Source organism: Melanotaenia boesemani, chromosome 21 (genome assembly GCF_017639745.1).
Source record: "Melanotaenia boesemani isolate fMelBoe1 chromosome 21, fMelBoe1.pri, whole genome shotgun sequence".
NCBI classification, from domain to species: domain Eukaryota; kingdom Metazoa; phylum Chordata; class Actinopteri; order Atheriniformes; family Melanotaeniidae; genus Melanotaenia; species Melanotaenia boesemani.
Genome location: NC_055702.1, coordinates 18,824,696 through 18,841,446, shown reverse-complemented (window position 1 = coordinate 18,841,446; position 16,751 = coordinate 18,824,696). Strand labels below are relative to the sequence as shown.

The 16,751-nt window shown below is 38.0% G+C and overlaps 1 protein-coding gene across 3 annotated transcripts in view; it reads right to left on the bottom strand.

The window, feature by feature from the left end:
* Window positions 1-16,751, bottom strand: part of LOC121632294 (cytohesin-3) — a 39,099-nt gene that overhangs the window by 15,364 nt on the left and 6,984 nt on the right. Inside the window, exons 1-5 of one of the 3 annotated variants that reach the window (XM_041973641.1) lie at window positions 6,457-6,729; window positions 6,118-6,200; window positions 4,893-4,957; window positions 4,241-4,307; window positions 3,901-4,019 (exon numbers count right to left, since the gene is read on the bottom strand). In XM_041973641.1, the coding sequence (XP_041829575.1) occupies window positions 3,901-4,019; window positions 4,241-4,307; window positions 4,893-4,930 (224 nt within the window). In that variant the 5' untranslated portion in view covers window positions 4,931-4,957; window positions 6,118-6,200; window positions 6,457-6,729. The other 2 variants (XM_041973642.1, XM_041973640.1) reach the window with 2 other exon arrangements.

Genomic DNA, 16,751 nt, shown 5'->3' with positions numbered 1-16,751 from the left:
GACTCCATGATCCTGAACCTGGATCAACTCTTCTCAGTGTGTGTTGTTCAAATCAAACCAGGAATTTGGGGTTTTGTGTTTTAGGTGGCAAGATACTATGATACGATACACACTCACATTGCAATAACATTCTGTGATTTGGTTTTAGGGAGAGTTAGGAAGGATGTTTATTTCATCTTTATTTGTATTTATAACCCTACTCTGTGTTTCTCGCCATATTGCGTCCTATACTGTTGTGCCAGACAAATATAATAACTCCTGTCCTCTGAGGGTTACACATAAAAGTATTTCTAGACAGGTATTACTAATAAGGTTGACTTTGACCTGCTGTTTGCAAAGCTGAAATGAAAGAAATATAATAGACATGTCTGCATGTGAAAAAGTTCATTTGTATGGAAAATATTTAAAAAATTCTCCTTCTGGTTATTTTTTGTCCTCCACCAGCTTCCTCTCTCGAGTCCTTCTCTTCATCTTCATCAGCGTGTAATGATAGCTTCCTGCTTCTTGCGTAAGCTTAATTAGTGATAATTACTGAGTGTAAACCAGCAGCCTGTGTTTAGTGTGATTTCCAGTGGGTTGGTGGACTCTTTTGATGATTCCCCATGCATTAAGCCTAGTGGCAGTGCCAGCAGTCCCTAGAGACCCCCTCCTCCTCCTCCTCTTCCTCCTCCTCCTCCTCCTGGGCCTTCAGCCCTCTGTCAGTGTGTGCATGTGTTTCACTGAATAAGCTATTGTTTGAATACAACTGTCGAATGGAGAGCGACTCCATCAAATGTTATTGAATATTACACTTAGCTTTTGCAACATAAGAACTTAACTTTCCTCAAACAAATACATTAAATTGAAAAAACCTTAAATAACAAAGCACCATGTCTGGTTTTGTTTCCCAAAGTATTTGAAGCGCAGCTGGCAAAAAATAAAAATGCGCATACATTTGCCACCAGCTGACACTGTTACCTGAAAGTGACAGCTGATTTGTGATGTTCTATATTTTATTTGTGCAAGTGCCTGTGTTTTGAGTCTCTGTTTTCAGGCACTTGAACACTGTAAACATAATAAGCAAAATTCCTTTGTCAGTAGATTCCTCATATAAACAAACCAGTGTTACAATGAAAATGCCAGCTTTTGAATTATTCTACGTTTCTGCAGAAATTCCAATTTTTCAGAGACAATTTGTTTTTTATTTTTTCTCTGTGCATCTCTTGTTTAAAAAAATGCATCACATTGTGTCACAGAAAAATCATCATTTTCTTATAATATGCATTTCATGAAAATAATCCCACTTTTGCTTTATTTATTATGCAGAGAGCTCCAGTTTTAATATGCAAATTAGGCGGCTTCTATCACCACTGCTCTCACTCCTGACCCAGCTCAAACTCTCTTGCCTTACTGTGCTATCAAAAAAGCTTATAATGTGTTGCTAATGCTAGAGGGATGCTGCTACTGAATGCCAGTTATGATAAGTTTCACTCTGCAACTTTGGAGTGGTTGTATAGATGATGAACCCTTATTATGTCAATGACTGCTTGTCTAACTTTTCTTCTATATAATGTTGGACTTTTCCAAGTCAATTCAACAGACTTTATCAACTTTTTCCATCTTAAGCTTTTGATTTGACACTTTTTTTCTCATTGGAAGGTTAATCTAAACTTAGCAGAAAAAGTAAGAAAATTTTTGTTTTATCATTTCTCCAATTTTGTAACACCAACTGGTGTTGTTGTCCACAGCTGGAAAGCCTGATTAGTCACCTTTACGACAAAGTATAATTTTTAAGGGCCGTTATTCTGTGGAAATAGCAACACAGCTTAATATTTGGATTAAACAAAAATGTGACCTGCAATATTCTTCATTTGTTGTTCATTCTTGTTTTGACCTTAAATGCTGCCAGGTGTGTTAACAGTCACACACGTATGGCACCTAATTGATAGACGGACTTATCAGAATGAGATTCTGGAGCCAAGACGATCCCAAATCTCTAGAATCTGGGACCTGACTTCATCCTCCGGGATGACAACGCTCTCCCCCACAGAGCCAGGATCATCACAGAGCACCTCCAGAATTTGGGAGTGGAGAGGATGTGATAATCTGCTGTGAGCCCAGACCTAAATCCATGTGAATGTTTCTGGGCTTAGCCTGGGCATGCTGTACGCGCTAGAGTGACCAACACAACCATGAAGGTGGACTTTCTACAACTCCTGGTTGAGTAACGGGATCCCACAGCAAAATGTGACCAGGCTGGTGACCAGCATGACGAGGATTAGCTAAGCTGTCGCTGCATATGCAGTGTTTACAAGCTAATGAGGTCCCTGACAGTGTAAAACTAATAAAGTATAAAAATTATTACTTATTTCTGTGGGAGAGGGCAATCATCCAATCCACCAGGCAACTGGAAACAAGAATGAATACCAACAAGAGGATATTGCAGGAGATTTTGGCACATACTCACACATTTACCTGTGTTGCTCATTCCACAGAATCATGTTCCTTACAAGTTATACCTTATTGTAAAGGTGACTAATCAGGCTTTCCAACAATGTATAATTTAACACCAATTGGTAATATCAAAGCGAGGGGAGTATGACCAAACACGTTACTTTTTTGTGCTAAGTTGATGTGACCCCAAATATTAGGGCCACAGAGGAAATATTTAAGTGGCAACTGTTTTCACATAGTTGGAATCAGATTTTATATTTTTTGCAAAAATTATTAGGCAAAAAGTCTATTTATAGATACTAAAAACCTGCCAATTTGAGTATGGGGAGTGATCAGAGGCTTTGGTTAATCTAGCAAATTTCATTAAAATTTTTGTAAAGGCATCCAAACAGCCGTCAAACACACAGTAAAAAAAACAATTGTTTTGCTCACAGTTCAGTCTTTTAGAGTAATCCAACTTATATGGGTCCTCTTTCATGATAAACCTTTGGGGTATGTGTCCAATTTTACTTGCACTGCTTAAAAAAGTTCCCACAAATGGCTTGTATTTACATAGAATATAAATATATTGATAAAATCTCAGCTTTATGAAAAATAAACCAGAAATAACCTGCTCATCATGGCTAGATTACATATAAATACAGTCTAATATTCACATTTCACATGAGAATGAACTTATGTTAATGTATAAAAGTTGTTGCACTATAAAATATAAAATATTACTGAGGTTAAAAGAGTAGTAAACTTTAACCACCGAATATCACCATGAAACTTCTCCAGTTGATACGACCCTAAATAAAATGATCCCAGGTTGAGCTGACATGGCAGGATCCATTTAAAAAACACATAAACACGTCAATAATCTCAAAAACTTAATTAAAAAATGCTTAAGATTGTAATTTTCTCTGTGACATTTACACACTGATCGCTCGCTGATGTTTAACTCGAAGATCATCCATCAATCACAGAGTGAAAACTTGTTCTCAGTTTTTGCTGATAAAATTAATATTTTCTTTGATGAAAAGAAGCTCCAAACATAATCCTATTACAGATATGCTGCAGGTGTGTTTTAGGTTATGAAGAGATGAAAATTTCATGACTCAATTGGTGGTAATTTTGTACATTATTTTGACACAAAAACAAGTTTTTTTTATCTATTTCAAATACTGTGTTTAAATATCTTCATCCAGCTCAGCTCTTTCCTCTTTCTTTATTACCCAGCAGTCTGGCTGGACATCGAAGGAGCTGGATGATCGTTTTATTACCAACTATAAGTCCACAAGGGCAGACTTACTATGACAAGACACCCACACTGTCCGAAAGATTCATGCTGACGAAAGCTCAGTTATGTTCTCCCTTTTTTAATCAGCAAATCCAGGCCATAATTTCCTTTTTTAATCACAGAGGGGGAGTAAATCTCATGAAAGGAGGACTTTCTCCCCCCGCCTGACATATGCTCTGTCTCACCGTTCGCCTAAGTAGTCTCCGATGACCGTCTTGTTGAGCCCCTCGCCTTTGTAGAGGAACTGGGCGATGTCTTCGGGAGTGTGCTGGAGAAGGTCGTTCTCCAGCAGGAACTGAATTCCCTGGAGAGGAAGCGGAGAAAACAGGATAGCTCTTCACTGCAGTCACGGGTGGCTGATAGAAAATGACAGGATTTCACAGCTGAGAGTGGGTTGCTCTCCACTCCAACACTGAAAATCATTTAGTTTAAGTCAGCTGAGACCCTGGAGATCGTGATGGAAGCATCAGGTTTTTAAAAAGTTAAAAAAAAAAAGAGAAAAGAATCTAAACAAAAAAGCTGTACCTTTTTGGGATCCATGTTGAATTTTTTCCTGCCCATAGCAATTTGTTTGTTTCTCTGGGATGTTTTACTGGAGAACAAACATAAAAAAAAGACTTTCTGATGTCAAACTGATAAAAAAGAATGTTTATACTTGAAACAAGTCTGACAAACATGAGCAAAGACAACATCATTAAAAGCATCATCATAAAGAAATTTAACAATTAAACAGTCCCATATGCTCAATCGTTTTATCTATTTTTCATCTCATATTTATTTAACTGCATTAAGAACAAATTCTAATTTAAAATGGCAACTGGTGACAGTGAAAGCCTCTTGTAGAAATTAGGTAAGGGGTAAAAAAGAGCAACACAAGTCTAAAAATGCATGGATGTGAAACAATAAATGTTCAGTATATCCAAAAAAATATAACTGAACTGATAAAACCATTAATAAAATGTGGGAATATACAGATAAAAATTCAGCTGATAGTTTTTTTTTAACATTTTATAACTTTATTATTAATTAGCCTTGGAATTATAGTGTTTCTATGTAAATGAGACACTGAAAAAATAAGAAAAATATTCACACTGAATCATTTAGGAGATACTCAAAATACATAATCCAGGTTAGCATCATATCCTGAAACAGAACAAACATGAACAAATTAGCTTACCTTTCCCCGACACATGTGAGTTGCTCGATCTCTGTCATGACTTCTGCTATTTCAAACTTCAACCTCTGAGAGAAACAGAACAAAACAGCCTCCAGTTGTTTCTTTCTTTAATGTTAAAACAGGTCAAAGCAAAGAGACACGGGAACGAGGAAAATTCAATACTTCTTTATGTGCAAACTGGATGTGCAAAGATGCACGGCTGGTCTATTTGCATTACCTACAGCATGCAAATAGGCCAGCAGCGCTGCAGTAGATATGCCATGGAGTTTAAAGGTCAAACCCCCACCCCACCCCTCCCAAAAAACTGAATGCAACTATATGTGAAAAATTAAAAACAAAAATATATATTTCTTTTACATCTAATTTCACATTTACAAAGATTTAAGCAATTGTGGTCACAATTTCTGTTACTAAAACAGTAAAAGTGGGGAAAAGAAAGATTAAGCATTGCTCTTGTCTCAACTTGTCCCAGCAATCTGCTCATCTAAGCTGTTGCTTCACTCAATAAGTGCTGCCTACAGTGCAGGAGGAGGCTGTAAGGAGGTGGAAAAACATTTTCATTTGTTTGTTAAAAAATAGGATTTGGCTGTTCAATCTGGATGTTCACTTGAAACCTTGGAAACCCAGAGAACACCTATAGAAATGTGAGTAAAGGCCAGTTAAAACCTCTGTGTGACTGTAGCAGACTCTGGAGGGGTGTTTTACTGTGCTGCAACACTTGTACAAACACAACCTTCTTGGAAGAGCCATTTGCAGGAAACCCTCATTGTTGTCTTTCAGAAAATTCACTATCTGAAATTTGCAGATCATATCTGCAGGATGCATATTTGAAACTAATCTTGTGTACCAGAGAAGTTAAATAGAAGTATTCGACCCTAATAAACTAGATATGCTTGTGTCGGAAAATGAGTGTTTAAATATCAAAAAGAAGAATATATCCAAATATATATCTGCAAATTTAGGACCCAAACATCCATAAAAGATGTAGTCAAGAAAATGAGCATTTAAAAGCAGTGATATTATAATAAAAAGAAAAATGCCTCATGTTTTTTAGATAAGATTATTGCTTTGTCTTTATTATTCACAGTAACAAACATTTTTGGTTAAAATTTTGGCATGTCATAAGATAAATGCTCTGCTAACTAATAATCCCATCTACTGACATTATTCTCAATATATCTAATACACTGAGCTCATTGTATGAATCAAAAGCGCAAACACACACCTCAATATCATCGAGCAGCTCTCTCTTCCTCCGTCGGATGTTTGACAGCTCATCCCTCTCCTCCAGGGACAGATCCTCAGGAACTGAAACACATGACGGGAAAAACACAGCGGACTAACTCATTTGTACAAAGCTCACATCTCTATTTTCTCTTCCTGTATCCTGACTGAAAGATAAAAACAAAAAATAGAACTATGTAAATTTGATTAAGTAGCAGGATAGAACTAAAAGTCAGCCTTCAATCAAGTCTGGTACCCACAAATTCATGAGCTCACGGCCAAAATGGAAAACCATCTGCCTCATACAGTGAAGTAAAAGGCAGAGCTGTTGTTCTTTTACCTTGTCCGGCCACAACAGCATAAATCAAGAGTCTCTGTGTTTATCTTAATTAACTGAGAAAGAGAGAAGGCGAAGAGCTTTAGTTATTCCACTTGAAAGTGTTTTTTGCCTCATCCCTCCTTCTCCATTTAGCTCAGGGAAATATGCTATTAATAAAACTAATCCAGATTAAGGTTTTTTTCATTAAATGTGAATTTGGCAATTTAACACAGCCTATGACCCCAATTCCCCCGCCATGAGTGTTTTACAGCTCTGGGCAAATATGTGCATGAGGAGAGAATGATTTGCCTCTCGTCTCTCTGTTTAGTTTTATATTCTTTCCTCCTTCTATTATTTCTCCCAGTTACATTTCGCCCAATGCACACTTCGCCATCTTTATGAAACAGTGCCTGTGCAATCTTGCCTCATTAAGCCAGCTTTGGAGCAGAAAATGCAAACCTCTTGATAGGAAAATGGCACATCTAATATTTTTCACAGATTTGTGGCTACGTGTTGCTGAAGCTCGAAAAGAAAAACAGAACTTGTTTTCCCTCACAGGCAGGAATCTGCACCAATTAAAGTAAAACAAGGTCACTTGGTTTAAGAGGAAAGCCCAAGAGTTGCACTCAAGGCAGCCAAGTATACCTACTTAAGGTATTACAACTAAGACTAAAGGTTCCTAACTTTATTATGTAATCCTAAAGAACCCTGATGTGGGGTGAGGAGAAGGCTGAAGGATTTCCTTTATGGACCATGTTTTTAATAGACAGCAGAAGGGGATACCTGTGAACAATGGCTGAAAGTATGAAAAAAAGGAAATGTTAATTAGTTTTGCTAACCTCCGGCTGCTTTTTACCACTTATGTAATGCAACTGTAAGCAGTCCGAACGTAGCTTTGAAGTTTCAAGGCTGTTTTAAAGGACTCCTTTAATGCTTTATTTGAGCATTATTTCTAAATGTTTTGCATACATACACTAAATGTAAAGAGGAACTTGTGTCATCTGTCCACCTCTACAACCCAACTCAGCAACAGTTAATCAGGCTATGTTTGCTGTGTCATTTTGATGTTTTTCCCAGTAATAAAGCAACAGCCCAATGTACAACCCCAGTTCTAAGAAAGTTGGGACGGTGTGTAACATATAAATAAAAACAAAATGCTATGATTTGCAAAACCCATAAACATATATTTAATTACATACTGCATCCATCACAGTATCATGGCTTCAAAGGAGAAAAGTCTGGGTGCTGAACTGGCCTGCCTGCAGTCCAGACCTTTCACCAATAGAAAACATTAGGCACATCATGAAAAGAAAATTCCAGCAACAAAGGTCCAGGACTGTTGAGCAGCTAGAATCCTTCATCAGACCAGAATGGGACAACATTCCTCTCCTAAAACTCCAACAACTTCTCACTTCCCAGACGTTTACATACAGTTGTTAAAAGGAGAGGAGATGCTACACAATGGTAAACATCACCCTATTCCAAAGTTTTTGAGATGTGTTGCTGACATCTAATTAGAAATGAGCTAATACTTTTTTTTTTATTGTATTTTCTTAAAATATGCACTACTTTTTAATTGAATGAGTAAAGGAGTTTATTGACAGGAAATGTTAAAATGTTTGACACAAGCAGTCACATGCTAACAATCAGTATTTGTCTCTAAAAACTAAGAGGTGGTTGGTACAACGTGACCAGAGGTTTTAACTGGTGTCATAAAAACTATTTTTAAATCATTTATTTCTATGGATAATAATTTTCCTAATTTTACAGATATTAAATATTAGCATGCAAAACTGATTTGGTGAAAACTATTTCCTAGTCAAGAACGTTAGCAAGTAAATATTAGCTAGCTAAAACAGCTCAAAAGCAAAGTTTAAATACATATAAATGTATCATATAGAGCTGCTAATTAAGCTGTTGATTCTTTAATGCCCCATCTGTCACATTTTTAACTCTTTTTAAGTATCCATATGGTGTGTTGCAGTCAAAGCCATAACTGAGTTTTTCTGTCTCGAAACTGTAGCATACAACACCTGTTTTAGGAACACAGGTTCAGCGGTTTCTAATGAAAACAACCAAAAGAATCAAATCCCATCACCTTGCAGGGTGAAACTGCACAGCTGAGGATCAGGGAGAAAGTTAATCGTACATAGTTATAGATTGTTTCATGTTTGTTAACATAAACTGAGGTATAAAAAAATAATTGATTAAAGTCAAAGATGTGCAGCTGGAAAACAGATTTTTTTTAAGCAAAGATGATAAAACATACACTGGTTGCAGCAACTTAAAGCTGTTTTGTTTGTTGTCATTATCAATCTTCTGAACATGTTTTTTATTTTGCATTAGCAAAGCTATCTCAATATCACTACTAATGCCCTCTACTAGCTAACATCACATCTTACAACAGGCATCAGTTAATTGAGCAACAACATCTCCATCCATTGCTCTTGTGTCCCAGGTATTCCCCAGGGTTCGGTGCTAAGTCCACTTCTGTTTGCCTTCCACATCCTCCCAGAGTAAAACAGCATATTTCACCATGGTCTCCTTGTCCACTTTAATGCAGGCAACATCCAGCTCTACAGCTCTAACAAATCCATTACCTCTGCAACTGAATTCACTCATCATCTACATGACTGAAAGTAAAACATGGATGTAAGCGAAATTGCACAAGATATGATAAGAATTTGTCTCAAATCCTTCACTAATACAATTGGCAACTTCTGCCTCATCATTGCTACCTTCACCCTGTCTCTTCTTCTACACAGCTGCAACCATATCACCAGAACTACATTTTTCCTCCTAAAAAACAGCTTGTCTTCATCCATCACCTCCGTCATCACATCCACAATCAACTGATGCAACAACATTTAATGTACATGGCAGTTCATAAAAATATTACTATAAATTTTCCACTGTAACCTGACATCTTGCTCACCTGCTCCTCCTCCTCTCATGACCACATCACCTCCATCCTTCAGAGGCTTCCCTGACCACCAGTCTTTCAACAGATTAATTAGAAAGTACTTCTCTCTCACAAAAGCCTCCATAATCAGACCCCCTCCTACCTCGCTGATCTACTTTATCAACACAGTCCTTCCCGTAACTTCCACTTGTCTAATACCAAGCATCTGTCTACGCCGCTCAGGGCCAAGTGCTACACTCTTTTTAAACATTTCCTTTCCTTCTGAGAGTATTTTCAAGCTGATCAATGATCTGGCCATTTCCAAAATACATCTTAAACTCACCTTTTTAGCTATCACTTATTAGTTTCTATTACAATAATACCTTTTTTTTTCTTTTTTCAGCAATCTTTTTTTTTGAAAGCATCAGTTTTTAGTCCCCTAAAAAGAAATTCTTGTATAGCTATTAAATATTGTAAAAGAAATTAAAAAAAAATCTTTAAAAACAGAAAATCGTTATTACAAGCTATAGAAGTTGTTGTTGTTTTTTTTTTCTTTTAATAATTTCCCCAGGGGTAGGGAATGTGCAAGCAGCAGAGAGCCCCTCGCTTTTTCATTAGCTCATGGCTGTGCATTAGCTAATGGACATGTCCAACTAGTGCCTCAATGTGCATGATTACAATCTTAATTCATTACAAATCTAATGAAAAGAAAAGGGTGCTCGCTTTAAGAAGAACTCACCATCATTACTGGCATAGGATTACCATTATCCTTCAATCCAGGTCTTTCTAGACCACTTTAAGGTCTTTCAAAGCATACATTTAATTTCACATGAGGCTTTAAAGTCCCAGCTACCAATGTTTATGCTCAGATGGATTTTCTATCCATATTTTTAATAGAGATGGTCCATCAGTTACAATATTAACACGCTTCCTCCCCGTGACCTTCTATGAGAAACTCAGGAAAATAGTTCATGTTTACAGCAAGCACAGGAGAATTGTGAGCTAAAGCTGGTTGCTACCATTTCTACTGGTTCAAAGCAAATATAGCTACGCTTTAATGATAATCAACTAAAATCAATTATGGTGCAAGTCATAGAAAACAGCAGACCTTAGATGGGTCAGATCAGGGGATAGTCTGTGATATAAATTCACTGTATGGAGTGATGCGTCAAAGGGTTTAGACTCCAACATGTGCCCCCTAAGAACAAGAGGCTCTGGCAATTTCCCCCTAAAAACAAAAATCCCCCAAAATCTGCTTTTAAGAGTAAATCCCCTGCTGCTCTTCACACCCAAAACTAACAACTGTCCCTGACCACCCACTAGAGCCAGAGGCTTTAATGGTGTTTTAACTAATGCAGGAAATACCATCAGTCTACTTCAGCCAGTTTAATAACTTTTACCATGTTTAGTTTGGTCGTGTCTGTACATATCATGTCATTTGTTGGTTAACATAGACAGAAAAAAAATCAAATTACCAGGTTATAACTTAAAGACTTCCACAAAACAGGCATTTGAGTAAAAATCCCACGCACATTTAACGCTGGCTGTGGTCCCAGTCATACTGAGTCATGTGAGCGAGAGGAGCATTATCCAGACTCACTAGCTTTAAACCTGCGACTTTACTCACTATAATGTCTTAGAACAGGATGAGCTTTAAAAACAGATAACCCTGTTACCCAGCTGGGCCCTGCAGCTCAGTGTGTCACATGCAAAGAAGCAGGAAAGCCAGGGAAACTTCCTCTACATCCAGACCCTAATCTGAAGCCTGCTGTCCCCGATCCCTCTTAGTGTGGACAAAGGCCAGCTCTGCTTTACAGCCCAGGTCATGCATACAGAGACATAGACATGTGGCTGGGCCCGCACATGAGCAAATACACCACAGCCAGCTGGCTCTAATCCCACACACTCTCTCTATCCGACACTCTCTGAGCCCAAAACGACGAATCTGTCACAGCGGAAGTGAGACATATACACAGATGTTCTCACTGACTAGCAACTGCTTGACTTTAACCTACTTTATCTCTGTAATGCTGGAAGAAATAAGCAACACTATAATAAGCAGCAGTCTGCTGTAGTTATCTGCATATCCACTAAGCATGAATCCTGAGATGTCAGCATGAGCAGGGGCCAATGTGAGGTGAAACGAGTTAGGACCCAGGGGGTAAGGGTCATGTCTACAAACATGTACATGAAGTATGCTGCTGATGCAGCTCTGCTCATTTCTGACTACATGCCAAATAATTTTACTCTAATCAGATTAACTGTATTTATGTATTAGTTCATTGTGCATGCATCATTAGTAATAATTCAGTAACAGTCCTAGCCTTTGCATGAGAAGAGAGATTTGGGGGAGCTTATGTGGCCTCTGGTTTTTAACAATCTCTGGGTTCACAAGCAGAATCTGGGGCTTGGTAGCTGCAGAGCCCTCACACTGATTGTTCTGGTTAATCTGTAGATTTTGGGTGGGACCTCCTGCCGTGAGTGCATTTGTGCAAGTCCGTGGCTAGGAGGTGGTCTGTACCTCCTTATATCACACATCTGCTTAGCATCAGCACTATAATACACAATATTTGATTTGATAAATCCATGGGCTGCATGTCCTTACACAAGTGGCCAAAGTAACCATAAGATGATTTGATCGGCCTGAGAATGACAAAGATGAAAACTGTTTCTTCTGGCATTTGTGCAGGATGAGGGGCTTTCACACAGAACTTGAAAACACTTTTCTTTTCTGTTTTTTTCTTTTTCTTTTTCTTTTTTTTTTTTGCGTTACATAAAAAGTGACCCATCTTTATAGCAGTAACAGATTTAGTATTAGTGGCCAGATGCTTAGAGCTGTATGTATTTGCAAAATGCAGCAGTTATCATGGAAAACATGCTAGACTTTAACTTACGCATTCCTGCTTCTGCATAGCTGGAGCCTCTCTGCTTTATTATTAGATTATTTCATTAAATATATTTTTATTTAACTTCATTATTACAAAATTCAAGGCTCACAGGGTTTAACCTCATTTGTGTGCAATCCCAGTCTCAACACACTGGAATGGAAAACATGTACGTCATACATTCTGAAAGGCAGCCCATATCTCACAAGAAGATTTCATATAAGACACAGCTGTTGCTTCCTGTGAAGCTCAGGCAACTGACAGAAGCGAAATAAATGTTATGCTTATCTTATATAAGCATATTCTGATCCAAATATTGTGACTAATATCTAGCCAGAAAACAATTTTTAAATCAGTATGAGAGCTTTTCATTTCAATGGACAAGAACAAAATATTATATCTCTATGGAGGCTGAATATGTGTAGACTTAAGCAGGGACACATAGGTTCAACATGGATGACTGGCACAGACTTCAAACCTCTCATTGTACAGCTCTGTTGAACAGGAGCTCTGTGTTGGCTTCTGGCCGTCTCAGATGTTCAGTGGACGTTCCTGTGATGGTTGTCTGTCTGCCTGTAAAAACACGGACTTTGGTGGACCACCCTGATTACAGTCACAATGAAACCAGAACAATATTTGATTGCAGTGCTTTGGAAGCCACCCACAAAGTCGAGGTATTTGTACTCTCTTATTGACTTTTAGTTTAGTGAAGTGAATTATGCTAACTATCAACATATTCAATAACCACCTGCTGGATCAAAGACTTTCTATGTGCTCCTCCAATTTCATTTGAAAAAGACGTCCAGACATGGAAAGAGGAGAAGGAAATGAAACGAGATAGTGCCAGCACTTTTTATTAAACCTTTTACAGGATGGTCAGAGATTTATCAAAGTTTTTTGTTATTGGCAATAATATGGTTTGAAAATATTATTAAATCACAGTTCCAAAGAAGTGAAGTCAAAGCAAGAGTTTAAATGAAGGCTATGCTAATGAAAGCACCCAAGGTTTAAGGGATATGGCTGGTATGTGGTTGTTATGGTTATTATTATACTTAGAAAACAGTACTAATTTTTTGTCACTTCATCTACCTTACAATAGTGTTGGCTAATTTGCAACCCAGTTCATGAAAAAGTGGTTCAAAACCAACCAAAGCTTCTGAGAGTTAGGGTGAGCGTGAACTTGACATTTTCATTTTCCATTAAAACAGCAGCCAAGAAAAATACACTAACCCTGCTGCCTCCCAGCCCCTCCCTACAGTCCATATGGTCAGCTGGACCGTGTCTTCCCTTAATTCTGCCTCCACTGACATTAGGCATAGATTCCTCAAACATGGTGGATCTCTGCTGTCAGTCTCTGTTGCTTCCCAACCCCTTTCCCTTTCTCATCTAACTGACAATGCCTTTTTGTCTCTACTCTGTCTCACACTTTAAGGGGCTTCCCCTCCTTACAACTCTGAGTAATAACAGCTACAAATTCTAACCCCCCCCCCCCACACACACACACACACCTAATGCCATGGAGATGGGAACATGTAGGGAAGACTCTGCAGTCTCTCTTCTAATCAGCTCCATATGTAGTCTCCTCTCTCAGCACATAAATAGCACAGTGTGTTACAAAGCACTCAGTCCCTGCACTTCATGCCCTCGCCACTGTCTCTGTGTTTGTGTATCTGTCCTGTTATATGTGGTATAATATATTGTATATTTAATCTTCTAATGTTGCACAACAAAAACCATAATCTTGGCAGGCAAAATAAATTTCTGTTCTTTCCAAATCACCCCTTAAGCCTTTAAACAACAAATCCTGCCTACTGGGTCAACCAGCGAAGTACAGTTTAGCACATTTTAGCGCCTCTGCTTTAACACACTTGAGACACATTTGCGCAAACTAAAGCAGACATTTATATCAGGCTCCTGGGGTGTTGTAGGGCATTTAGAGGAGTAAAATTTAGCAAGCTCTATGTTTTTATGCCAGAGGTGAAATTCTTTTTGCACCCAGGTGAACAAAAGAGATGTAAAATTCAAGTAATATTCCCATAAAAGCAAACGTAAGAGGAAGCTAAGAGGTACTCTGGGTCAGGTACCAGTTTCAAAGAAATATTTAATAATTTGGGAAAAGTCAGAGGATGGTAATCACTCTCTTTAAGGTTAATTTAAGGTGTTTCTCTAACTGCTGCTTTTCTAAGACGCCATATAATCAAATTTCACCAAAGGATTGTTCTCATGTCAAGAATCTTTTGAAGCAGTTAGTCCTTTTGTGACATTTCAGTAGAATGCTTCAGTGAATCCTCTGTGCTCTCAAAGCACCTACAGTCCTTTGTTTTTTTATGTTTTGGTTGTTTTTAACCTCATTTTTGTTCCATCAAAGAACAGGCAAGTATAAGTTGCCAGTAAAGTGCCTGTTAGATAGTTAACGACCAGCTAGCCACTGTATGTAAGGGGATGTAATTGATGGAGGGACCATTTCTTTGACATATGCCCACTTGTTAGGTTGACTCTATTAGGTGTTTTGCCATTACAAGACTCATTCCAAGACTTACAGCTGTACATGCTCCACAAGGACATAGATTATTTTTGTTTTCTTAAGATGACAAGGACAAGAGTAAAGGTCATTCTGGCCAGGACATATCATAGTTACCAGAAACCTCATCAGGTCTTTATATATGTTTTTTTAACAAGTGGAATCAAAAACTTTCTGCGTCCTGCTTTTCCACATTAACCACTTTAATTTTCAGACCAATCGCACAATAGTTTTCGGATACCATATGAGAAAAAGGTTCTGCCCAGACGATGTGTCAAGAACAAGCTGTTAGAACACCCAAACCAGGGCTGTGAGAGAAAACGAAGAAGAAATGGTGTTACAAAACAACTCTGAAAAGAAAAATGTCTTAGTTCTTGTGTTATATGTACAAAGCAGAGGGGTGTGACTAGAAAGGTCCCACTCTGACAAGAAAATATCATTAACTTTGAGCACCATCAGTTAGCTAATCTCAGCTAAAAGCATTAAACAGCTAGCTTGTCTAAATTCAGTTGTGACAGTTTCTTTAAAAAATATCATCCTACCCCTAATAAAATTATATTTTGCTAACTTACCAGAAGATGAATTTTAATACTTTACAACGGAGTCAAGTTTTTTCTTGTTTTACTGTCCGTTAACCATCTCAAAACCATAGCATGCTGTTTAGCAACATTGCTAATCTTTATAGCCGGATTTCAGCATATCACATTTATCTTAATTTTTTCTTGAACATAATAATGTATCTCATGAAGGTTACAATCACAGAAAAATGAAGAAAACATCAATAAGGTGGAATATTTTCCAATTCTTTTATATCATGCAAACAGAGCTGCTGCCACACATTGTTCGTAGATTTAGTGAAGTGCACTAAACCTAAACAGTGATAGGAAAAATGTTCTTTTCTTATCACACCAGCCCTAATTGATCAAATGGCTCAAAATATTTTGTGTCTTTTGGAAAAGAAGTCCCAAATCACTGCACCAAGTTTAGTTTTGGTTGATGTTTTTTATTATGCTTTCAAAAATTGTTTGACTACTGTGAGTTGTGTTCTGAAGGAATTAGTCTGCCTGGCCAAAAAAAAAAAGTCACCATCTGGATTTAAGCAAATAAGTAGGAACCTCTCATTAAATAATTACTGCATGGGCGATTATCTTTCAGCAAGCAAAGTTATTTAACCCCAACTGATGCAATGAGGAGCTTCTCATTTCCTAAACAGCCATGTCAAAAGACGCATCCCGTGGTTGTGGAATAAATGTTAGTCTGTTTAAGAAGGGTCAAATTATTGGCATTCATCAAGCAGAGAAAACATCTAAGAAGATTGCAGAAACTACTAAAATTGGGTTAAGAACTGTCCAGAGAAAAATAATTTAATTTGCCAGGGAGCATAAAGATTGGACGCTGGAGGCGTGGAAGAAGGTCGTGTGGTCTGATTAGTCCAGATTTACCCTGTTCCAGAGTGATGGCAGCATCAGGGTAAGAAGAGAGGCAGATGAAGTGATGCTGCCATCATGCCTAGTTCCTACCATACTAGCCTGTGCGGGCAGTCTATGATCTGGGGTTGCTGGAGTTGGTTAGGTCTAGGTTCAGAAACATGTGTCTAAAGAATGAGGTCAGCTGACTGCCTGAATATACTGGGTGACCAGGTTATTCTATCAATGGATTTTATCTTTCCTGATGACACGGCCATGTTCCAATATGACAATGCCAGGATTCAACAGTTTCAAATTGTGAAAGAGTGGTTCAGGGAGCAGGAGGCATAATTTTCACACATGGATTGGCCACCAAAGAATCCAGACCTGAACTCCTTTGAGAATCTTTGGGATGGGCTGGAGAAGGCTTCGTGCAGTGGTCAGACTCTCCCATCATCAATGGCGAAAAATTAATGCAACACTGAGTGTAAATAAATCTTGTGACATTGCATCAAAACAATGCCACAGCGAATGCTGACATAATCAAGGCAGTGTATGTGACAGCTAAAGGGTGTAAAACTGTAAATCACTATCATAAACAA